The sequence below is a fragment of the Ornithorhynchus anatinus genome, chromosome 2 (genome assembly GCF_004115215.2).
Source record: "Ornithorhynchus anatinus isolate Pmale09 chromosome 2, mOrnAna1.pri.v4, whole genome shotgun sequence".
NCBI lineage: Eukaryota > Metazoa > Chordata > Mammalia > Monotremata > Ornithorhynchidae > Ornithorhynchus > Ornithorhynchus anatinus.
The window spans coordinates 153,556,067-153,573,986 of NC_041729.1; the positions used below are offsets into that span (position 1 = coordinate 153,556,067).

At 43.1% G+C, this 17,920-nt stretch overlaps 1 protein-coding gene and 1 non-coding gene across 3 annotated transcripts in view; both read right to left on the bottom strand.

Moving 5' to 3' along the window:
* Nucleotides 1–761: 761 nt before the first annotated feature.
* The window catches only part of DBX2 (developing brain homeobox 2), a 43,225-nt gene continuing 26,066 nt past the window's right edge, over nucleotides 762–17,920 (bottom strand). For both annotated transcript variants that reach the window (XM_029047283.2, XM_039911236.1), the window contains 2 exons: nucleotides 12,306–12,493; nucleotides 762–1,358 (listed from right to left, as the gene is read on the bottom strand). In XM_029047283.2, coding sequence (XP_028903116.1) covers nucleotides 1,029–1,358; nucleotides 12,306–12,493 — 518 coding nt within the window. In that variant the 3' untranslated portion in view covers nucleotides 762–1,028. The remainder of the gene's footprint in view (nucleotides 1,359–12,305; nucleotides 12,494–17,920) is intronic.
* LOC114809859 lies at nucleotides 13,257–13,394 on the bottom strand. Its single transcript, XR_003757632.1, has one exon. It is a non-coding gene; the product is annotated as a small nucleolar RNA SNORA7 (small nucleolar RNA).

Here is a 17,920-nt window from a genome sequence, read left to right on the forward strand (position 1 = left end):
GGCCACTAGACTCATTGTGCTGTACTAAACATATGGCCAAGAACAACAAAAGCACAGGACACATTCTAGCCCATGGTGTCCTTTCACTCTAATAAGTGTTAGAATGTACCCTGCTGAATGTAAATTGAGACTATTTGGTGATAAAATTAGGCAGTAACCTTGCTGCTGAAGCTGTTGGAAATGAATTACTCTTAGCTAATCATATTTACAGAGCAGCAAATTAGAAAAGGAAGGTGGGATTAGATAACTCACTGATAAGCAGAGAGATAAAGGTGTTTGCCAATCAGATTAAAAGAGAGTTTTTGTAAATGACCCAGTGTGGCTGTTTTCCCAAGGATGCAGGACTCATGCAGTATAAATTCCTTCTTTGCAAGGGAAAAAAATTCATCATATTTGTTCCCCATATCAGCACAGGGGTGGGGGTTTGTGGAGGGGGGTAATCCAAAATACCATTAATAGAGATTTCCAGTTGGCAAAGTAATGCAAATCAGAGTTTTTACTGAGTGTCTTCATGGATGCTTCTGTGTCTCTTTCTATATGTGAGAAAGTGTACATATACATTTATATACGCTTATATACCCAGATGTATATGTGTATAGTTTTTACACAATGGTATGGATTTTGTAGGTGAAGGAACTCATGTTTGCTTCAGGGAGAGTGATGTTCACTGAAATATCAACAAAACATTCCTTCCCCACACGTACATCGAAATTATGAATATATATGTACATAAGTGCATACACACATACACGCACAGAGAGTGGAATTTAAATATGCCTTCTTCACTTCATTTATTGTCCTGAAAAGTTTCAATTTCAGTTAAAAATTCAGATTGAGACCAGAAAAAAACATGATAAAATGAATGCTAAGGAATTTTCTTAAAGCATTAGTTCTCATATCATTTTAATGGTGTTAGGTTTAAACAAACAAAATAATTTTATTTAGAGTGTTGCAACATTGTTAGTTTAACAAGAGTACCCATTTCAAGTCTGTATACCTTAAGCAAAGTACAGAACTTTGTTATTCTTTTAAACGGCTGTAGCAATTCCCTTGTCTCCAGTGCCCTCTTCAGAGTACAGATATAAAGCACTTTGAAGTGAATTTTCATGTTGAGAGGGCTGCATTGAATCCTCGTGATTCAGTCTTTCAGAAGTTTCTGGTGAATTCTCCCTCCATTTTGAATTTGACTCTTGTTGAGACACTTCCCATACTGTTGGGCACGGAGAAGTAAAACTCAAGGCAGACCTTGAGACATGTTTTTCTTGGAGGCCTTCTTCTTGGATACATTTATTGGAAAGCACTTCTTTCTCTTTGGAGTTTCGCCATTTCATCCTTCTGTTTTGAAACCAAATTTTCACCTAATAAAAATAAACAGTATCATCAGCCTTTGTCAATTCTCAACATTATTTTATCCAGTTTTTGCAAAACATCATTGTGATTATTTTCGATTTGATGTTGGACTTTTCACATTTTATTTTCCAAAAATCTTGGGCTAAAAAGGTTAGTGGGCATGTTTTGTTTTTCCATTTCTGGCTTTTGCTTAATCCTTGGTTTTAGCAATGAAGTAGAAAAGATTCCCCAAACTTTATCATGCCACTAAGAATATCATTCTCAGCGTTGATCTACAGAATGATTTAGCAAACAGTGGTAATGAAGATATGGCTACAGTTCTTGAGACTTGGCCTCCCCTATTTTATTAAAATATGAAGAATGATGGTGAAGTCCTAGATTATCCAGTAAAATGAAGTTCAATTTGGAATCAACCAATCCGTGGCACTGGGGAAGCAGTATGATTTAGTGGAAACAGCATAGGCTTGGGAGTCAGAGGATGTAGGTTCTAATCCTTGGCAAACCACTTAACTTCTCTGTGCCTCAGTTCCCTCATCTGTAAAATGAGGATTATGACTGTGAACCTCACGTGGCACAACTTGGTTACCTTGTCTCTACCCCAGTGCTTAGAACAGTGCTTGGCACATAGTAAATGCCTAAATACCATAATAATAATAATTATTATTTATTGAGTGAATACCATGGGCAGAACACTGTACTGAGCACCTGGGGAGGTAATAATACCCATAATTGTGGTATTTGTTAAGTACTTACTCTGCACCAAGCATTTATAACTTAGTCCAGTGCTCTGCATAAAGAGAGCACTTAAATGCTAATGATTGATTAACTGTACCAAGTGCTGAAGTTGATACAGCATCAGCGTGGCTCATTGGAAAGAGCACGGGCTTTGGAGTCAGGGCTCATGAGTTCGAATCCCAGCTCTGCCACTTGTCAGCTGTGTGACTGTGGGCAAGTCACTTAACTTCTCTGTGCCTCAGTTCCCTCAACTGTAAAATGGGGATTAAGACTGTGAGCCCCACGTGGGACAACCTGATTCCCCTGTGTCTACCCCAGCGCTTAGAACAGTGCTCGGCACATAGTAAAGCGCTTGACAAATACCAACATTATTATACAAGTTAATCAGGTCAGACACATTCCCTGTCTCACATGGAAGGGGCTCACAGTATGAGTAGAAGGGGGAGCAAGTATTTAATTCCCTTTACACAGTTGAGAAAACAACACAGAACTTGTGACTTTCCCAAAGACATGCAGCAGGCAAGTGACAGAGCCAGGATTAGAATCCTAGTCCTCTGACACCCGGGCCTGGACTCTGTTCATAAGGAGTTGGTAGACATGAACCCTGATAACGAGGAACTTACAGTCTAGAGGGAGAGACAGATATTAAAATAAAATACACAGAAGGCAGAGTATAAGGATAGGTACATACTGCTGTGGTGCTATGGTGTGGAAGTATCAATGTGCTTAAGGGGTCTACACTCAAGTGTATAGATGGCTCAGAAGGAAAGGCAAATAGGATGGGGAAAAGAGGGATTAGTGATGTAAGGCCTCTTGGAAGACATTTGATTTTAGTAGTACTGTAAAGATGTCAGATGTGGAGAAGGGAGGCCCAGGCCAGAGGGAGGGTATGGAGAAGGGGTCAACAGTGAGACAGACAAGATTAAGACACAGAGAGCATCTTCGCTGTGATAGGGTCATAATGTGTAGGCTGGGTTGTAATAGGAGATTTGTGAGGCAAAGTAAGAAGGGGATAGTTGACTGAGTGCCTTAAAGGTGAGGGAAATTAATTTTTGTTTGATCCAGTGATCGATGGGCAACTATTGGAGGCTTTTGAGGAGTGGAGAAATGTAGATTGAATGTGTTTTCAGAAAAAATGATCCGGGCATTAGAGTTAAGTGCATGGACTGGAGAGGGAAGAGACAGGAGGCAGGGAGGTCAGTGAAGAGGCTGATGCAATTGTCAAGATGGGATGTAATAGGTGGCTGGATTAGCATGGTAGGAGTAGGGTAGAGAGGAAAGGGCTGAACCTACAGATGATGTAAAAGTCAACTGATAGGATTTGGTGACATGTTGACATATGTGGGTTGAATGTAAGTGATGAGTTCAGGATAATGCTTGGGGGTTTATGAGAGTAAGGGTGGTGGTATTGTCTACAATGATGGGAAAGTCATGGGGAGGATAGGTTTGGGTGGGAAGTCAGGGGCTCTGTTTTGGGCATGTTAAGTTTGAGGTGTTAGATGAATATCCAAATAGAGGTGTCTTGAAGGCAGGAGGAAATACGAGATGGCATAAAAGGAGAGGTATAGGTTGGAGAGATAAATTTGGTAATCATCCATGTAGAGATGGTAGTTAAAGCTGTAGGAGAAAATGAGTTCTCCAAGGGAGTAGGTGAAGATGCAGAATAGAAGGGATCCTTCAGAAGCAGCAGCAAGGCCTAGTGAAAAGAGGATGGGCCTGGGAGTCAGAGGACCAGTGTTCTAATCCTGGCTCTACCACTTTCTGCTGTGTGACCTTGGGCAAGTCACTTAACTTCTCTGTGCCTCAGTTACCTCATTTGTAAAGTGGGGATTAAGACTGTGAACTCCATGTGGGACAGTGACTGTATCTAACCCAGTTACCTTGGATGTACCACAGTGCTTAGTACAGTGCCTGGCACATAGTAAGTACTTAAAAATACCATTATTATTACTAGTAGTAGTATCAGTGAAGTGAAGGTTAAATGATGTTTCCCAGAGAAGGGGGTGGTCCACAGTACTGAAAGTAGCTGATAGGTCAAGGAGGATTTGGAAATTGTAGATACTTTTTGATTTGGCAAGAAGGAGATCTTTGACAACCTTAGATAGGGCAGAAGAAGACAATAGACTTGAGGACATAATTTATCTTCAGAGAGTAACATGGGACAAGCAGCGTGGCTCAGTGGAAAGAGCATGGGCTTGGGAGTTAGAGGTCATGGGTTCTAATCCCAACTCCGCCGCTTGTCAGCTTTGTGACTTTGGGCAAGTCACTTAACTTCTCTGTGCTTCAGTTACCTCATCTGGAAAATGGGGATTAAGACTTTGAGCCCCACGTGCGACAACCTGATCAACTTGTATTCTCTCCCCCAGGACTTAGAACACTGCTTGGCACATAGTAAGCACTTAACGAATGCTGTCATTATTGTTATTATTATTATTATTATTATGGGACCTACTTCCCTTTGTAGGCGCTACTTGTTACCTACAGACCCGAAGCAGCATGGCGTAGTGGATAGAGCAAGGGCCTTGGAGTCAAAATGTCATGGGTTCTAATCCCGGCTCTGCCCCTTTTCTGCTGCTTGGCCTTTGACTAGTCACTTCACTTCTTTTTGCCTCAGTTACCTCATCTATTAAATGTGGATTAAAACTGTGCAGCCCCTGTGGGACAGGAACTGTGTCTAATTCGATTTGGTTGTATCCACCCCAGTGCTTAGTACAGTGCCTGGCATATAGTAAGCACTTAACAAATACCACAATTATTATCCAAAGCCTTATTGCAGGCACATCTCCCCCAAGAAGTCTTCCCTGACTAAGCCCTCTTCTCTTCTCCCACTCCCTTCTGCATCACCCTGACTTGCTCCCTTCAATCATCCTCCCTTCCAACTCCACAGAACATATGTACAAATCTGTACTTTATTTATTTATTTATTTATTTATTTATTTATTTATTTATATAAATCAATATCTGTCTCCCCCTTCTAGAATTTGAGCTCATTGTGGGCAGGGAATGTGTCTGTTGTACTGTACTCTCCCAAGTGCTTAGTTCAGTGCTTTATACACAGTAAGCACTGAATAAATATGAGTGAATGAATTGAATTAACTAGCACACTTCCCCACTTCAAAGCCCTACTGAAAGCTCACCTCCTCCAGGTGACCTTCCCAGACTATGCCCACCTTTTCCTCTGCTCCTCCTCCCCTCCCCATCACCCCGACTCCCTCCCTCTGCTCTACCCTCCTCCTCACCCCACAGCACTTGCATATATATGTACATATTTATTATTCTATTTTATTAATGATATATGTATCTATAATTCTATTTATTTATATAGATGCTATTGATACCTGTCTAGTTGTTTTGTTTTGTTGTCTGTCTCCCTGCTTCTAGACTGTGAGCCCATTGTTGGGTAGGGATTGTCTCTCTGTTGCTGAATTCTACTCCCAAGCACTTAGTACAATGCTCTGCACACAATAAGCACTCAGTAAACTCAAGTGAATGAAATGAATGAATGTTTGATATCCACTGCATCTAACAAATTTAAATTTAGAAGAATGACATTAAGAGGTAAGTCATCATAGGAACACTGATTTTGATAATAGAATGCTGTTGTTGGGGACTCCCATCAGGAACAATGGAATAGCCTCAGTTGGTGAAGTTACAACCTACTGATTCTACAAAAAAAAAAAAAAAGAAGAAGAAGAAGAAGAAAGGTTTTCAGGAGGGAGAGCTGTTCATGCAATTGCCCTGAATCTAACTCCCTGAAAGTCAAATAAGGGATTCTAGCTACTCTCTACTTGATATTATCATTATTTTGTGAGCCTCAGGTTTTGGAATGCTTAGAATTCCTTAACTCCCATTCTCTCCTAGACCCCCTCCAATCTGGCTTCCGTCCCCTCCACTCTACCGAGACTGCTCTCTCTAAGGTCACCCATGACCTCCTTCTTGCCAAATCCAATGGCTCCTACTCCATTCTAATCCTCCTTGACCTCTCTGCTGCCTTTGACACTGTCGACCATCCCCTCCTCCTCCATACCTTATCTCACCTTGGCTTCACGGACTCTGTCCTCTCCTGGTTCTCCTCTTACCTCTCTGGCTGGTCATTCTCGGTCTCCTTCGCTGGAGCCTCCTCCCCCTCCCATCCTTTAACTGTTGGAGTTCCTCAAGGGTCAGTTCTTGGCCCTCTTCTGTTCTCCATTTACACTCACTCCCTCAGTGAACTCATTCGCTCTCACAGCTTTGACTACCATCTCTATGCAGATGACACGCAGATCTACATCTCTGCCCCTGTCCTCTCCCCCTCCCTTCAGGCTCACATCTCCTCCTGCCTCCGGGACGTCTCCACCTGGATGTCGGCCCGCCACCTAAAACTCAACATGAGCAAGACTGAGCTCCTCATTTTCCCTCCCAAACCCGGTCCTCTCCCAGACTTCTCTATCACCGTTGATGGCACGACCATCCTTCCCGTCTCTCAGGCCCGCAATCTCGGTGTCATCCTTGACTCATCTCTCTCGTTCACCCCACACATCCTATCCGTTACCAAGACCTGCTGGTTTCACGTCTACAATATCGCCAAGATCCGCCCTTTCCTCTCCACCCAGACGGCTCCCTTACTGCTACGGGCTCTCGTTATATCCCGGCTAGACTACTGTGTCATCCTTCTCTCTGACCTCCCTTCCTCCTCTCTCGCCCCGCTCCAGTCTATTCTTCATTCCGCTGCCCGGCTCATCTTCGTGCAGAAACGATCTGGCATGTCACTCCCCTTCTTAAGCAACTCCAGTGGTTGCCTATCAACCTCCGCTCCAAACAAAAACTCCTCACTCTAGGCTTCAAGGCTCTACATCACCTTGCCCCTTCCTACCTCTCCTCCCTTCTCTCTTTCTACCGCCCACCCCGCACGCTCCGCTCCTCTGCCGCCCACCTCCTCACCATCCCTCGGTCTCGCCTATCCCGCCGTCAACTGTCTCCATCTGTTACCAATTTGTACATTCCAAGCGCTTAGTACAGTGCTCTGCACATAGTAAGCGCTCAATAAATACTATTGAATGAATGAATGAATGACCCCTGGGTCACATCCTCCCGCGGTCCTGGAACGCCCTCCCTCCTCACCTCCGCCAAACTGATTCTCTTTCCCTTTTCAAAACCCTACTTAAAACTCACCTCCTCCAAGAGGCGCTCCCAGACTGAGCTCCTCTTCTCCCTCTACTCCCTCTGCCATCCCCGCTTTACCTCTCCGCAGCTAAACCCTCATTTTCCCCTTTTCCCTCTGCTCCTCCACCTCTCCCTTCCCATCTCCACAGAACTGTACTCGTCCGCTCAACTGTATATATTTTCGTTACCCTATTTATTTTGTTAATGAATTGTACATCGCCTTGATTCTATTTAGTTGCCATTGTTTTTACGAGATGTTCTTCCCCTTGACTCTGTTTATTGACATCGTTCTCGTCTGTCCGTCTCCCCCGATTAGACTGTAAGTCCGTCAAACGGCAGGGACTGTCTCTATCTGTTGCCGACTTGTTCATCCCAAGCGCTTAGTACAGTGCTCTGCACATAGTAAGCGCTCAATAAATACTATTGAATGAATGAATGAATGATAAGGGCAGAAAGTGATGCAGGTTTTTAGGATACAGTTTAATGGACTTTAGTGGGTCAGATAATAGAAGCAAATCCCCATTTCCAAACAACAGCAACAAGAAAAATCGGAATTGTTGACACAGTCTGTAATTTGTAATCCTCAGTCAATGTTCTATCTTATCAATGTAGGGAGTTTGATTCCTTCCACCCCAACTTCTCCCACCCATCCCCAAAAACGAACTCCCACCCATTCAAAAGCAGCAGAGAATCACAGGATGGTATCACCGGGGGAAAGACATGTTCATATCTCAAAGAGGTAAGGAAAATGCAAGGGCTTAGAATAGACCACTGAACTCAGTTGGCAATGATTTTTTTAATGGTATTGGTTAGTCATTTACTACGTGCCAGGCACTGTACTGAATGCTGGGGTAGATACAAGCTGATAAGGTTGCACAGAGTCCATATCCCACATGGGGCTAATGGTCTTAATAATAATAATAATGCTGGTATTTGTTAAGCACTTACTATGTGCAGAGCACTGTTCTAAGCGCTGGGGTAGATACAGGGTAATTAGGTTGTCCCACGTGAGGCTCACAGTCTCAATCCCCATTTTACAGATGAGGTAACTGAGGCACAGAGAAGTTAAGTGACTTGCCCACAGTCACACAGCTGACAAGTGGCAGAGCTGGGACCCACATTTAATCCACATCTTACAGACGAGGGAACTGGGGCACAGAGAAATTAAATGATTTGCCCAAGATCTCACAGCAGAAAGGGATTGATCTGTTAGTTTACGTAAAGTGACCCTAGGTTGGGAACTAAACGTGGGACGGGGCAATATTTCCTGGGTAGCAAGCTCCAGGAGGTGAGGCCATTTTTTAAAACCATACAGAGAGAAGATAGCATTTAGCAAGTGCTTACTTTTGCTTCTCTAATGCCAACCTACTCACTGTACCTCAATCTCATCTGTTTCACTGTTGACCCCTATCCCTCATCCTCCTTCTGGCCTGGAATTTCCTCCTCCTTCATATCCGACAGACCACCACTCTCCCCACCTTCAAAGCCTTTCTAAAATCACATCTCCTCCAATGTGAGAGTATTAATTGGAATACACTGCCAAACATCTCAAAAAAAAGTATGCTTTTTAATTGCAATATCTTAGATGGTGATGAAGCTATTCATTCATTCAATTCATTCAATAGTATTTATTGAGCGCTTACTATGTGCAGAGCACTGTACTAAGCGCTTGGGATGAACAAGTCGGCAACAGATAGAGACAGTCCCTGCCGTTTGACGGGCTTACAGTCTAATCGACGGGCTTATGATTCTCTAGTCTGAGTGTTAGCCATGACAGACATCCTCTGCCATCAGGAAGAAGGGATTTCTCTGTTTCTTGCTAATAAAGCAGAGAATCTAAGGGTCATGAGACTCCGCTTGTCCATCTCTGCCAAGGAGCAAGAAATGAACTTCATCCAAAAGCTCATTTATTGGAGGGTACTACATGAGTGCACCTCTCAGGGTCGCATCTGGAGAGTTTTCAGTACTCCATTCATTCAATAGTATTTATTGAGCACTTACTATGTGCAGAGCACTGTACTAAGCACTTGGAATGAACAAGTCGGCAACAGATAGAGACAGTCCCTGCCGTTTGACAGGCTTACAGTCTCGACAATAGGAGGGAGAATCAAGCAGAGGCATAACCGGTCCATTCCCAGCTTGGGCAGTGGGTAGCGAGTGGAAGGCAATCTACTACAAATCAAATCTCACCTGTGCTGGGCAGAAGTGACATGGGAGAGTGACTCAAGTTTACTGCGCGGAAGGCGGCAATGGTAAACCACTTTGGGATTTTTACCCAGAAAACTCTATGGCTACACTACCAGAATGACTGCAGATGGAGGGTGGGGCATTCTGGGGGAGATACGGCGTCGCTATGGGTGGGAGATGACTCAACAGCCTAAAACGACAAGATTGCAGTAGCACTCGCAACTCTTTTTAAGTTTTTTTCACATTGGTGATAATAACTGTGGTATTTCTTAACTGCTAACTATGTACCAAGCACAGTGATATATGTGATGCAATCAGATTTGACACAGTCTCTGTCCCACACGGGACTCACAGTATAAGGAAGAAGGAGAACATATATTTAATTTGTATTTGCAGATGATGAACTGAGACCCAGAGAAGTTAAGTGACTCACCCAAAATCACATAGCAGGCAAGTGATGGGAGTCACAATTAGAACACAGCCCTCCATGAAGTTTACTTGGTGGTTATTCGGGTACTTTACCGACTGACTACATTATTTTCATATTCCTCTTAGCTTCTTGCATATGCAGTAATCATATTCACTCAAGATCATACAGAAAGAAAATTATTGGAGTATGCAGTACTGGGAAAGCACAGACTCTATTATAAAGCACAGGATGGAAGATAATTTCCATTAGAAAACAGATTCTCAAATTACCCCTCTTGGACACCCAAAAAACAAAGTAGATGCATCTGTCGAAAGGATACAATTTTATATTTCTTTTCCACATGGTTTATCTGCTGAATACAGTATGACGAATAGAGACTGAGGGCAAAGGTCACTGGGATTAGGTTGTGTGAAGGAAAATGCTTAACATTTGCACAGGAAAATGTTTGAGACTTTCTATGGTATTTATTAAGCGTTTACTACTTGTCAGGCACTGTACTAAATGCTGGAGTAGATACAAACTAAAAATAATAATAATTATGTTGGTGTTTGTTAAGCGCTTACTATGTGCAGAGCACTGTACTGAGCACTGGGATAGATACAGGGTAATCAGGTTGTCCCACATGAGGTTCACAGTCTTAATCCCCATTTTACAGATGAGGTAATTGAGACACAGAAGTTAAGTGACTTGCCCACAGTCACACAGCTGACAAGTGGCAGAGCTGGGATTCAAACCCATAACCTCTGACTCCCAAGCCCCTGCTCCTTCCACTGAGCCATGCTGAAATCAGATTGGACACAGTCCATGTCCCACATCGGGCACAGAAACTTAATCCCCATTTTAATAATGTTGGTATTTGTTAAGCGCTTACTATGTGCCGAGCACTGTTCTAAGAGCTGGGGTAGACACAGGGGAATCAGGTTGTCCCACGTGGGGCTCACAGTCTTAATCCCCATTTTACAGATGAGGTAACTGAGGCACCGAGAAGTTAAGTGACTTGCCCAAAGTCACACAGCTGACATGTGGCCGAGCAGGGATTCGAACCCATGACCTCTGACTCCAAAGCCCGTGCTCTTTCCACTGAGCCACGCTGCTTCTCTTTTACAGATGAGGAAACTGAGGCACAGAGAAGTTAATTGACTTGCCCAAGCTCACACACCCTAAAGTGGCAGAGTCAGGATTAGAACCCAGATCCTCTGACTCCCAGGCCCATGCTCTTCCCACTAGGCCATGCTGTATCCCCTGAAGGATTCCATTCTATTTTCCATCTTTACCCATTCCCTTGGAGAACTCAATCACTCCTACAGCTTAACTATCATCTCTACATGGATGGTTACCAAATCTCTCTCTCCAGCCTGGACCTCTCCATCTTAATCCCCATTTTACAGATGAGAGAACTGAGGCATAAAGAAATTAGGTGACTTGTCCAAGGTCACACAGAAGACAAGTGGCGGAGCTGGGATTAGAACCCAAATCCTTCTGACTTCTAGGCCCGTGCTTTATCCACTAGGCCATGCTGCTTCTCTAATTTTTCCTTCAATCACAAAAAAATCTGTGGAAATTTAGCAGCTAGTCAACAGTACTTTGCCAATGCTCACTCTGTGCAGAGTACTGTACTAGGTGATGGAAAATGCATCTTTTCTCCCAGGGAAGTTACAACTTTAGAGGGAAGACAGTATAATATATAATAGTTTAGAGACAGGGTTTATAGATGCAAATATTGAAGGCAGCATGGCCTCATGGGAAGAGCTGAGGGCTGGGAATCATCATAATAATAATAATAATAATGATAATTACGGTTCTTGTTAAGCACCTACTATATGCCAAGCACTCTTCTAAGTGTTGGGGTAGACACAAATTAATCAGGTTGGACACAGTCCCTGTCCCACTTGGGATTCACACTCTTAATCCTCATTTTACAGACAAGGTAACTGAGGGCCAGAGAAGTTAAGTGATTTGTCCAAGGTCACACAGCAGACATGTGGTGGAGCCAGGATTAGAACCCAGGTTCTTCTGCCTTCCAGGTCCATGCTCTATCCACTGAGCCACACTGGAGGTTCTAGTCCCAGGACTGCCACTGGCCTGCTGGTTGACCTTTACTTCTCTTTGTCTCCATTTCCCCATCTGTAAAATGGCTTTAAGAAACCTGTTCACCCTACCTCTTATAAGACAGAATCTGTGACTGATCTGATTCGATTATGCCTGCCTCAATCCTTAACAGACAATTAATTCCATAATTATCATTTATCATTTTTTAAAATAAATGTAATGCATAAATTAATCAAAAGCAAACACACAAACAGATACATATATTAGTGCTGAATCAGTGGAGTTCTCATGGCAGAAGTGATGCGTGATTAATCAGGAAAGGCCTCAGGGATGTAACAGATTTAGGAGGGCAGTGAAAGAAAGGAGGGATGTGACTGGACAAAGCTGAGGGGGAAAGCTTGTTCTTAAATACCTGTGCCTCCTTCAATCCCAAAGTGATGGCCAGTTTCTTTCGGTCTGTTTTGCTGATATACTTCTGCTTCTGAAACATTTTCTCCAGGGCTTTTCTCTGTTCTTCAGAAAAGACAGCTCTTCTTAAAATCCCCCTTCGTGCTTTGGAGGTAGAGTCTGGTGTCAGGAGAGGCAGCATGCTCTCTTCTCCTATGGGAAATTAAAAATAAAAAAACTAATTTACTGCTGCCTACAGTCAATATATAAAGTATTATATTCCAATATACAACATATGTTGTCTGTTTCAAGTTTTTAAAAAATCAAATAATTTATATTGAACAAATCTCCATACTACTCCCCAAAATAGATGACTGAGTCAATTATTAAACAATTCAGGCTTAAAAAACAGTCCATATTTTTCCTGGGAAATTGCTTCAAAACATGCTTTGATTTGGTTGATGATGGCTGGAATTGAGAGTGTTCAGAACAAAATACAAACCAGGTCCATTTAATCTAAGACTAACACTAATAATATAAGCATAAAAGACCAAATTCTCTCCAACTTCTCTTATAGCTCTGACATTTTGTATGTATGGTCAAAATTAATCGACCAATCAGTACTATTTATTTAGCACCAAATGTTTGTAGAATACTGTGCTAAACTCTTTGAAGAGTATAATATAGTAAACAAACACATTCCTACTCCTCGAGGAGCTTACAATCTAGCAGATGTGTTCATGTGATCTTGTCTTGTTTTATGCTGTCGAGTCATCTCTGACCCATACCGACTCCAGGGACACATCTCCCCCAGGACACCCCACCTCCATTTGCAATTGTTCTGGTAGTGTATCCAAAGAGTGTTGTTGGGAAAAATATGTAAGTCGTTTAACATTACCTCCTTCCACACAGTAAACTTGAGTCTCCTCTCTCGACTCTCTCCCATGCTGCTGCTGCCCAGCACAGGTGAGTTTTGACTTGTAACAGATTGCTTTCCATTTGCTAGCCACTGCCCAAGCTAGCAATGGAATGGGTAGGTCTCTGCTTGACTCTCCCTCCAGTAACCAAGCCTGGTAGAGTCCTAGAAACTCTCCATGTGCAGTCCTAAGAGGGGAGTTCATCTGCCCTGCCTCTGGGTAGATCATGCAATGAGAGTGAAATCAATTTCAAATGTATCATAAAAAAGATAACAGACCAAAAGTTATTTTTCCCATAAAAAACTCAATTTGATTCTTGATTTAGCGATTTTTATAATCATGGTTACTTTATGGGAAGGCACAAAGCAAAGGCGTGGAAGAAGGCAATGGTAAACCACTTCCGAATTTTTACCAAGAAAACTCTATGGATACACTATCAGAATGATTACAGGTAGAGAGTTGAGCGTCCTGGGAGGCATATGTCCATGAAGTTGCGATGACTCCACAGCATAAGACAAGACAAGATAAAGCAAAGCAGAGAATTCCAGGAAAGTCTGTGCAAGAGGCCAGTGCAAGTCAGCTCTAATCAGTAGCATTAATACCTAATACAGAATAGACAATCACCAGTCAAGGGCACAGCCCACAACCAAGCAGGATCCCTCCCGAATTGCAGAAGGTGCAGGAGAACTTGGCTTCCCTCTCAAAATGGAAGTGAAATGTGGAGAGGAGTAGAATGAGGTAGGAGTAAATACCTGTCCCAAACAATCCTCACAACATCCCTGCCCGAGGGCAAGAAGGGTCCCTCTTGGTGAGCAATATGAACTCAATCCACAGCTTGGCTCCCATCCAAAGAGGGAGGAAAGAAAGAGAGGAGTAAGACCAAGTACAAGACCCTTTTATTTTTAATGGTATCAGTTAAGTGCTTACTATGTTCCAGGCATTCTACTAAGCACTAGGATAGATACAAGATTATTTGGTTGGACACAGTCCCTGTCCCACATGGGGCTCACAGTCGTAATCCCCATTTGACATATGAGGGAACTGAGGCCCAGAGAAGTGAAGTAACTTGCCCAAGGTCACACAGCAGACAAGTGACAGAGCTGAGATTAGAACCCAGGTATTTTTGCCTCCCGGACCCGTACTTTATCCACTAGGCCATGCTGACCCCTCTCCATGAATAGTAGGAGCTGAAACTTTCCTCTCTTATAAAGGGTGGTGGGCTCCCCTTCCAGCGAGAAGGGACAAAGAGAAACAGATGAGATGAACCAAAGGGCAATGAAGGGGTAAGGTGTGCTAAGGATGAAGCTCGTTAGGGGCAGAGAATATGTCTATTTATTACTGTATTCTACTCTCCCAAGCATTTAGTACAGTGGTCTGCTTATAGTAAATGCTCAACAAATATGATTGAATAAATTAATAATAATAATAATAGTAATAATTATGGTTTTTGTTAAATACTATGTGACAAGCACTGAGAATTGCATTCGTAGCCTGCAGCGGGGACTCATTAAGAGGCCTCCCAGAAAGACAAACCTTAGTCTGCTTCCTCTTAGAAAGACAAACCTTAGTTGGTCATTCAAGACAGAATGGGTAGCATTCTGGAACTTTCCAGCCAGTGTGGGGCAGGGGGGTTCTTGGAGCTGAGTTGGCCCTGCTGCCTTCTGCACTGCCCGCTGTATTTCATGTGGCCCATGCCACTCACTGCCGATAAAGGGGCACTGTGATTCATTCAGTCACATTTAGTGAGTGTTTGCTGTGGGCACAGCACTGTACTAAGTGCTTGGGAGAGTACAATATAACAATAAACAGACATGTTCCCTGCCCACAACAATAATAACAATAATAATAATGATATTGGTTCACACCATTCACAAGGTTATAGTCTAGAGGGGGATGTCAACTGTGATAGCAATTTGTGGTTTCTGAGGTTTCCTGTCACACCCCAGTTGGTGCTTTTTGTTTCTCTCCAGCTAATATACTCACTGCAGCTCATTCTCGTCTCTCCCACCTGTGACCTGTGACCTCTTGCTCAGGCCTTCCCCTTGCCTGAAATTCCCTCCCCCTCCAAATCTACCAGAGCACAACTCTTTGGACATTCTTCTTGTAGGTGCTATGGGATCTCCTCCAAAGACAAGCCAGTGATGGCCACATTCTTAAACCCTGAAAATGCTATTAATAATAATAATCATATTACTTGTTTAGCACGTACTAAGTATCAAGCACTGTTCTAAATGCTGGGGTAGATACAAGTTATTTAGATTGGACACAGTCCCTGTCCCACAGGGGGCTCAAATTCTTAATCCCCATTATACAGATGAGGTAACTGAGGCCCAGAGAAGTGAAGTGACTTTCCCATGGTCAGACCTGCTGTGTGACATATGGTGGAGCTGGGATTAATCCTTCTGACTACCAGGTCCCATGTGCTATCCACAAATCCAGGCTGCTTCCTAATATCCTTCATATGGGCCTTATTGAAGAGGAAGATCAGACAGCCATAGTGGTCTCGTATAAAAAGCATGAGAGTCAGAAGACCTGGGTTCTAATCCCAGCTCCACCACCTGTCGGCTGGATGACCTTGGACGAGTCACTTCACTTCTCTATGCCTCAATTACCTCATCAGTAAAATGGGGAATGAGACTGTGAGGCCCAAGTGAGACATGGACTGTATCCAACCTGATTGCTTGTATCTATTCCAGCACTTAGTACAGTGTCTGGCACATAGTAGATGCTTAACAAATACCATATAAATAAATAAAAAAACAAGATTGCTTCTATATCTGTGACAGAGGATAGGCTATTCCTCATCAATTTTTGTAGATCCCCAGTGATTACTATTGTCCTGAAAAAGGTTTTATAAGTTGTAGCTAATTCCTGGAAATCACTGTTCCCCATCAACTGCAGTTTCTCCTATGACAGGATTGCCTTCGGTTGTCTTAGCACCACATTCTAGGGGTCTTTGGTCATCAAATATTCCAACCATTTTTCTCCCAGTTACCTCTACTTTTCTCCTCTGTCCAAAGAGTCACATTTCAATCACCACACACATCAAAACATTCTTAGCATCTTCAAGCCCTCCTTCCCTAAATCCTGCCATTGAGGTCTTCCAGCCTTGTGTCAATGAGATGACATTTTCTAGACTTTTCCTGGCATCTGGCTCTTTAGGCTGATTTATGTCAAAACTCCTTACTCAACCGTGGGCCACGTAGAGGTCTACTCTACTAAGTGCTGGGAAAGAGTACATCAGTGGGAATAAAACATGGCCCCTGTCCCTTAAGGGGCTGGTTATCTAAAGATTAAAATGGGGAGAGGAGACTGGCACCAAATATATAAGGAGCGATAAAATGAAATGCAGGTGATGGTAAGGACCAAATTCACAGATGTACTCTCCCAAACCCCTCTCAGGGTCACACCTGGAGAGTTTCCAGTCCTCTACCAGTCCCGACTGTGGGAGGGAGAGTCAAGCAGAGGCCTACCCACTCTATTCCTAGCTTGGGCAGTGGCAAGCAAGTAGAAGGCCATCTGCTACAAGTCAAAGCTCATCTGTGCCAGGCAGCAGCAGCATGAGAGAGAGTCGAGGGCAAAGACTCAAGTTTACTGCACAGAAGGCAATGGTAAACCACTTCCATATTTTTACCAAGAAAAGTCTAAGGATCCACCACCAGAACGATTGCAGATAGAGGTGGGGCATTCTGGGAGAGACGTGTCCAAGATGTCGCTATGGGTCAGCCACGACTCGACAGCTTAAGACAACAACTCTCCCAAGAGCTTATTATAGTATACTGCCTCCAGTGGATGCTCAATGCCCCATGCTCAATGTTCAATGTCGCTACCACTTATTTGGACTACTTAGGAACTCTGGAATATCTGTGAATATGGTGGAAGCCAGTGCATAAGCTTCTGATAGGAAGTATGCAAAGACAGGGAAATATGTCAGCTCCCATATATGACTCTATGAAACAAAGACAGTTGAATTCCAGGCTTCCTCAGAGGCCATTCAAACCAGATGAAATTATTCTCCCAAGCTTTATTACCGTGCTCTGCATACCATAAGCAGTCAGTAAATAGCACTGAGCGATGGAAATTCTTGTTTGAGAAAAGAATCCAGGAGCTATAAAGGTTGTTCTTATTCTTTGCAAGTTCTCACTGATGTATGATTGGGTTCTCCAGAGCTGCAAGTGGAGAATTCAGCTCATTATATTTTATGTCTTTCCACTTAACCTTGCCCTAAGAATCGCAGCTCAGCCAAACATATTTTCTGGCATTTCAGGATGGCATCATGACCACTGGCTCCAATCCAGGCACAAAAACCATGGAAAACCTTCAATTTCTTTCAGAGAGAGGGCAAAGCTATTTTATACATAGTAGAGAAATATGGAAATTCCTTCCCGTTAAAAAAGTATAACAATTCCTAGCCACCACCTCATAACCAAACCCAATGACTTCATTTTGTCGTCCTAATCCTCATTAACCTCTTGGCTGTCTTTAACACTGTGGGCCACTCCTTTCTGTTTGAAACACGTTAAAATCTTGGATTTACCAGAAAAAATATCTTCTGGTTCTCCACTTATGTCTCTGCCTGTTTTTTCTTAATCTTCTTCATTTCTATCTTTCAACTCTTAACTGTGGGGCCCCACAAATCTTCGTTCTGGGTCCCCTACTCTTTTCACTCTAAAATCTCTCTATTCTTTTCATGGTATTTGTTAACTGTTTACTATGTGCCAGG